Source organism: Aegilops tauschii, chromosome 7 (genome assembly GCF_002575655.3).
Source record: "Aegilops tauschii subsp. strangulata cultivar AL8/78 chromosome 7, Aet v6.0, whole genome shotgun sequence".
NCBI classification, from domain to species: domain Eukaryota; kingdom Viridiplantae; phylum Streptophyta; class Magnoliopsida; order Poales; family Poaceae; genus Aegilops; species Aegilops tauschii.
Window position 1 is genome coordinate 578,699,327 of NC_053041.3, and position 7,087 is coordinate 578,706,413.

At 48.0% G+C, this 7,087-nt stretch overlaps 1 protein-coding gene across 1 annotated transcript; it reads left to right on the plus strand.

Annotated features, from left to right (window-relative positions):
• The first annotated feature begins 271 nt into the window (after nucleotides 1-271).
• LOC109760099 (patatin-like protein 3) lies at nucleotides 272-2,247 on the plus strand. The gene is made up of 3 exons (XM_020318939.3): nucleotides 272-1,279; nucleotides 1,371-1,433; nucleotides 1,554-2,247. The coding sequence occupies exons 1-3, from the start codon at nucleotides 407-409 to the stop codon at nucleotides 1,824-1,826; spliced, it is 1,209 nt and encodes a 402-aa protein (XP_020174528.1). The 5' UTR covers nucleotides 272-406; the 3' UTR covers nucleotides 1,827-2,247.
• Nucleotides 2,248-7,087: the final 4,840 nt, after the last annotated feature.

Genomic DNA, 7,087 nt, shown 5'->3' on the forward strand with positions numbered 1-7,087 from the left:
AGCTCACCACACCAGGGACCATTCGAATTTTTAGACTAGTTGAGCTCCGGATTAGTAGTAAGCTTTTTGGTGGTGAAAGTGGGAAAATATACGAGGAGAAAAATCGCTGACCAACCTGTGGACGCACGCACGCACGCACGCACGGGCGGACGTAAACGACACGGGACACGCGGCCACGGCTGCACTCGCGCGCTGTGAACGACGCGCCGTGGCGCGAAGCCGCTAACGGAAGCAGAGCGCGCGCCACCACTATAAATTCTCCCCGGCAGGCGCCAAGACCGCCACACACACACACACACTCTTGCTCTGTCACTCCAAGCCTCGCGTTCCCAGTCACGACACACGACGGTGAAACCAATTATCTCCGATCTCTAAGACCGAAAACCAAGAGCAATCCCGTTTGCAAATGGCGACCCCCGCGATCGCGCTGCTTGATCAGAGCCTGCCGTTCGGCGGCGGCGGCTCGGACCGGCTCAGCAAGGAGATCTTCTCCATCCTCGAGTCCAACTTCCTGTTCGGCGCGCAGGCGCTGGAGCCGGCCGGGGCGTGCTCGGCTGGCCGCGTGCGCGTGCTCTCCATCGACGGGGGCGCGGACGGCGGCGCGCTCGCCGCGGCCGCGCTGGTCAGGCTCGAGCGCCGGCTGCAGGAGCTGTCGGGCAGCCCCGAGGCCCGCGTCGCGGACTACTTCGACGTGGCGGCCGGGTCCGGCGCCGGCGGGTTCCTCGCGGCCGCGCTGTTCGCGCGCCGGATGCCGGCGGAGGCCGCGCGCGACGTCGTGGCCAAGAACCGCAAGGTGTTCTCTGGGCGCCATGGGCGTGGTGGGCTGTTCAACAGGCCCGAGGCGGTGTTTAAGAAGGTGTTCGGGGACCTCACCGTGCGCGACGCGGCCAAGCCGCTGCTGATCCCCTGCTACGACATGGCCACGGCCGCGCCGTTCGTCTTCTCCCGCGCCGACGCCGTCGAGGCCGAGGCGTTCGACTTCCCGCTCTGGCAGGTCTGCGCGGCCGCGTGCGGGGTGGGGCCGGCTGAGGTGGCGTCCCTCGACGGGCGCACCAGGCTGCGCGCCGCCGCGGCGGCCGGCGGGACCGGCGCCGGCGTGGCCAACCCGACCGCCGTGGCCGTCACCCACGTGCTCCACAACAAGCGCGAGTTCCCCTTCGCCGCCGGCGCCGGCGACCTCGTCGTGCTGTCCCTCGGCGGGAACGCCGCCGCCGGCTCGGGCGCCCGCGCGTCGTCCTCCAGCCTCCTGCGCATCGCCGGCGCGTGCCAGGCCGACATGGTACGTCCCGATTGATTCTTGAGCATTCATTGCACGGACAGAATCGTACCATCGTCACGTACGCGGGGCTAAACAGGACTGTGCTTTTCAGGTGGACCAAGCCGTATCAATGGCGTTCGGAGAGAACAGAGCAACCAACTACATCCGCATCCAGGTAAATAATTTACTATCTTGTACTGTAATTTTTTCACAATTTACACCTGGTTAATTACCATTACCATTGTGAAATGTGAGTCAACGAAAGCTGACTGTGCCAATTGTGTTCTCTCCCCAGGGCAACGGCATTACCGCCGGAGCGACGGCGGAGGCGGCCATGGCGGAGCGTGGGGTGGAGTCGGTCCTGTTCCGGGGCAAGAAGCTGATGCCGCAGACCAACGGCGAGCGGCTGGACGGCGTGGCGGAGCAGCTGGTGCGGGAGCAGCACCGGAGGATGGACAGCAAGACGCCGGTGGTGCTCATCAAGCCGTCGGCGACGCCCAGGACGTCCTCCTCGTCGGCGTCCACGCTCATCACCGTGTCCACCAACTCCTCCTCGGAGTCGCCCTGAGCCGACGCCGACGCCGACACCGACACCGTCCGTCCGTCCGTCGACCCACCGGCGGCGCTGATCTTCTAATTAACTAGCTTTGGGTTCCCGATTTATTTATTTGTTCCGGGGCATCTGTTGCTTGGCTTTTAGTTAGCGCGGCGCCGGCACTAGTGGTAGGGGGTTTTGGTTGCCTGCCGGCGCCGCCGCCCGCCCATGGCGCTCGCTCCCGGCCGGCCCCCGCGCGCGCGGCCGCGGAAGAAAGAGGAGAGTGGTCGGAGTGGAATGTGAAAGATTTCTCTAGCTAGGATCGAAGCGGTGAGAGTGACGAGTGCGTGTGCTGTGCTGTGCTGCAACTACGATGTAATACTGCGTAGCTTGTGCGGTGCCTGCAATGAAATACTACTAAAATCGGTGTGGCTTTGCTGGTAAGCAGTGATAACTATCATGCGATTTCACAAAGGATCGGCTCAAACTTCATCGCATCTTCATTGCTTCTTTGCTCTAAGGGTGTGGCTAGATCTCGACTGAGTTTTAATAAAGTCTCAGTCAAGTCATAAAGCATATAAAAAAGAAGAAAGAAAAAATAAAAATAAAAACTTTGTACAAACCTCCACGTAAATATAGCATCAACTGAGACTTGGTTAGGTCTACGATTGACATTTACCAACCCCGTTGCTAACTCTGGAGGCTTGAGCAAAACTTGGTTTTACATACTAGGAGTATTTCTTTGCTCCAAGGCTCCAAAACCCACTAAAACAATCAGCAAACTTGTGAACAAACAGAGCACACATCCAGATAAGGCACCTCTAGCATTTTGTACGGCTACAAAAAAGTCAAGAAAACATAAATAATAAATGAAAATCCAAGAGGGAGAAAGTACAGAAAAAAGTATTTCTTTTTGTATACTAGGTGGTTCGTGTGATTTGGATGTAATCTACTCATGGTTTCTTTATATGAGAATCGGGGGAGAAAATCCCTTGTATTAAAAATATCATGTTTTTTATATGATTTCATTATGCTTTTAGGCAAGATAATCTTTATTGGAAACAAAATTACCCTGAAGCAAACACGAGCATTTGCAAATAAGTAATATCATCACCGAAAACAATGCAGCCGTTCGTAACTAGATGTGACACCAATGTCAGAGTAGAGGTTTGTGTTATCTTCGCATGAAGTCCTTACCATCAATCTTGATAGAGGGATTCACCACCGACATGTTTGTGATGTTATCACTGAGGAGCATCACTTCTATCATTATACGCTTCAAGCGGGTATTTACTTCTTGATGTTATCTATCCTTGACACTTGAGAGAATTGCCAATTTTATTTGCTAAGAACCAACTTCAGACGTTTGCTTTTTTATAAAGTATAGGGCATTGCCTTTTCTCCTAAAGAGAGTATCCAATTTTACAGGGAAATTAATGTTATCTTTCGCATAAACATATTTCAAAGAAATAGCACACTAGTGTGTCGCAAGGTAATACAATCACGAGAAACAAACGAGGGCATTCATGTATAGGTAACATCATCCCTGAGTGCACGCTGACTTGCATTCTTGGGATCGCGATACTCTGGGACCAAAAGGGAGAATCAACATATCAAACCAAGAACTAGAAAAGCTGAGGATTGGTCCAATAGATGCCGAGCCTTGTTCATGGCAAAAGGAAATTTTAGTTCTCATTGAAAATCTTATGGATCAAGAAGAATTTTCTTGGTCACATAGAGGTCGAGCAGATTGGTTGATGCATGGGGATCACACTAGTTCATTTTTCCATAATGCAGCAGGCGCCATAAAAAGGCAACAATATTAAGAAAGTTCTTGATGACACAGGTGTTTGGCGGCAAAGTACAGAATTAAAGGATCATCTCACGAGTTATTTTATAATCTTTTCACCTTGGAAGTTTTACAACCGAATCATGAAGTTTTATCTCTATTTGGAGAAGAGTAACTATGAAGATGAATAATGCCCTTCTCGCCCCTTATCACGCTGAAAATGTTTGAAAGGCTCTTTTATATTGGTGATTTAAAAGCTTCGAGGCCATATGGACTTCATGCTATTGTTTATAAGATATTTTGATCTATGTTAGGGGATGAGGTTCTACAGGTCGTGTTGCACTATTCCGTCTTGATGGAATGATACTGTGAGTGTGATGATGCCTAAGGTTTATTCTCATGAGAAGGTAACCCAATTTAGACTGATCAATTTATGTAATGTGTTGTACAAGATTATCTCAAAAGTGGTTGTTGCTCGGTTGAAGGCTTTTCTGCCATAAATTATTAGCCTGGCTCAGAGTACATTTGTGCCTGCAAGAATGATTACAGACAATGTTTTAGTGGCTTATGAGTGTTTTCATACTACAAATAATAAGAGGAACACAAAGAGGTTTTGTGCGCTATAAAACTTGGCATGCAAAAAGTTTATGACCGGGTTGAGTGGACTTTCTTGATGCGAATTATGTTGAAACTTGGATTCCAAGAGAGTTGGGTTTTTTATTATCCAATGTGTCTCCACTTTTGAATATTGGGTTCACATTAATGCAAAAGAAAGTGATAGCTTTAAGGCCACAAGAGGATTAAGACATGGATATCCTTTATCTCCTTATCTATTATTGATATGAACAAAGCTTGTGACTTCTCTATTGGCACATGCAGAGGAAAATAAAAATATTTTTGGAGTGAAGGTTTGTAAAGATGCCCTCTATTACAAATCTTCTCTTTGTTGATGACTCGTTTATCCTCATGAAAGCTAATCTTCACAATGTCGAGGCTTTGAAATCAAATCTGGATTCAGATTGTGTCATTCAGGGCAAATGGTGCGCGTTGATAAATCTAGCATCTTATTTAGTCCTAATACAAGAGTTAAAACCATAGAACAAATTTGCTCCAACCTGAATATCATGATCGAGGCTCTCAATGACAAAAAAAATGGATTTGTTGCTACACAATCTGGTCTCGATTAGACTACATGTTTTCAGTATTTGATTGATGGTATTATTATGAAAATTAGTGGATGGAAAGAAAAATCCTTATCCATTCTTCTCAAGTCTGTTGTTCAGGCTAGTCCTAACTATGCTATGTCTATCTTTAAAATTCCTAAACCAATGCAAAGGAATTATTGACATGATGTCGCATTTTTGGGAGATGAGGACAACCAGAGGAGGATGCACTGAATGTCTTGGTGAAAAATGTTTGTCCCAAAAAAATAGGAGGGATGGGTTTGCATTGTTAGAATTAATCTGAGGCCACCATCTATCCATAGAGGACAAGCAATCACACAAACACAAGCACAACAACGAGATTTGTTAGCGAGGTTCAGCAACATAGCTACATCCCCGGGACATGCTACCAGTGCTCCTCCCCATGTACCAAATCACATGATACAGTCGACGATAAGCCCTCCAAGGCCACCGAAAGCGCTCTGACCACCACGCCACGGCCGGCCCGACACTCCTGCCATGAGTTCTCGGACCATCCCTCTCGTGATCTATGCCTTAGCCTGCAACTCATGTCTAGTCTATTTGGCTACCCTACGGTGCCCTTATATAATAGGCCCGGGTTACACATGTTCGACTCAAACAACTAACCCAATCCTAATTACAAGTACAACAGTAGCACAACTCGTACATTTAATATGCAACACTTATTTTAACACTCCACCTTGACGAACATGACCTCACCATCTTGAAGCCTTCATGCGCGAACCTCCATGTACCTTAGACTCGAAACATTAAACATGAGTTCTACTACTTCCCTGACTTCACATGACTCCACTTGCAACTATAGTCCCATGCATGACCAAATCCTCTAGATGTAAGGAGGTGGTCGTAGAAACTGACCAGCCCCATGCACCTTGATGTCGCTTGAAGCTACGTCGGTATTTCCCTAAAGAGGAAGGGATGATGCAGCACAACGGCGGTGGGTATTTCCCTCAGATGTGAAACCAATGTTATCAAACCAGTAGGAGAACCAAGCAACACAACGTAAACAGCACCTGCACACAGATAACAAATCCTCACAACCCGACGTGTAAAAGGGGTTGTCAATCCCTTTCGGGTAGCGGCGCCTCAAGATAGGCAAACAGACGTGAATAAAATTGTAGTAAATTGATAGATCGGACACCAAATAAAATAAATAGAAATAAATTGCAGCAAGGTATTTTTTGTATTTTTAGATTAATAGATCTAAAAATAAATGCAAGAGAAAATAGATCGCAAAGGCAAATAATATGAGAAAGAGACCCGGGGGCCGGAGGTTTCACTAGTGGCTTCTCTCGAGAAAAATAGCAAACGGTGGGTGAAAAAATTACTATTGGGCAATTGATAGAACTTCAAATACTCATGACGATATCCAGGCAATGATCATTACATAGGTATCACGTCCAAGATTAGTAGACCGACTCCTGCTTGCATCTACTACTATTACTCCACACATCGACCGCTATCCAACATGCATCTAGTGTATTAAGTTCATGGAGAAACGGAGTAATGCAATAAGAACGATGACATGATGTAGACAAGATCTATCTATGTAGAGATAGACCCCATCGTTTTATCATTAGTAGCAATGATACATACGTGTCGGTTCCCCTTCTGTCACTGGGATCAAGCACCGTAAGATCGAACCCACTACAAAGCACCTCTTCCCATTGCAAGATAAATAGATCAAGTTATCCAAACAAAAACCCAAATATCGGAGAAGAAATACGAGGCTATAAGCAATCATGCATAAAAGAGATCAAAGAAACTCAAATACTTTCATGGATATAAAAAGATAGATCTGATCATAAACTCAAAGTTCATCGATCCCAACGAACACACCGCAAAAGAATTACATCATATGGATCTCCAAGAGACCATTGTATTGAGAATCCAGCGAGAGAGAGAGAGAGAGAGAGAGAGAGAGAGAGAGAGAGAGAGAGAGAGAGAGAGAGAGAGGAAGCCATCTAGCTACTAACTACGGACCCGAAGGTCTACAAAGAACTACTCACGCATCATCGGAGAGGCACCAATGGAGGTGGTGAACCCCATCCGAGATGGTGTCTAGATTGGATCTGGTGGTTCCGGACTCTGCGGCGGCTGGATGAATATTTCGTCGACTCCCCTAGGGTTTCTGGAATATTGGGGTATTTATAGAGCAAAGAGGTGGTCCGGGGGGCACCCGAGGTGGGCACAACCCACCAGGGCGTGCCTGGAGGCCCAGGCACGCCCTGGTGAGTTGTGCCCTCCTCGAGGCACCCCCCAGGCGCAGCCAGGGCCCATTACATTCCTTCTGGTCCAAA

Coding starts and splice junctions, on each gene's coding strand:
- LOC109760099 (XM_020318939.3), top strand. CDS start 407: ATGGCGACCCCCGCGATCGCGCTGCTTGATCAGAGCCTGCCGTTCGGC. Junction 1,280..1,370: donor GCGCGTGCCAGGCCGACATG/GTACGTCCCGAT, acceptor TGTGCTTTTCAG/GTGGACCAAGCCGTATCAAT. Junction 1,434..1,553: donor CCAACTACATCCGCATCCAG/GTAAATAATTTA, acceptor TTCTCTCCCCAG/GGCAACGGCATTACCGCCGG.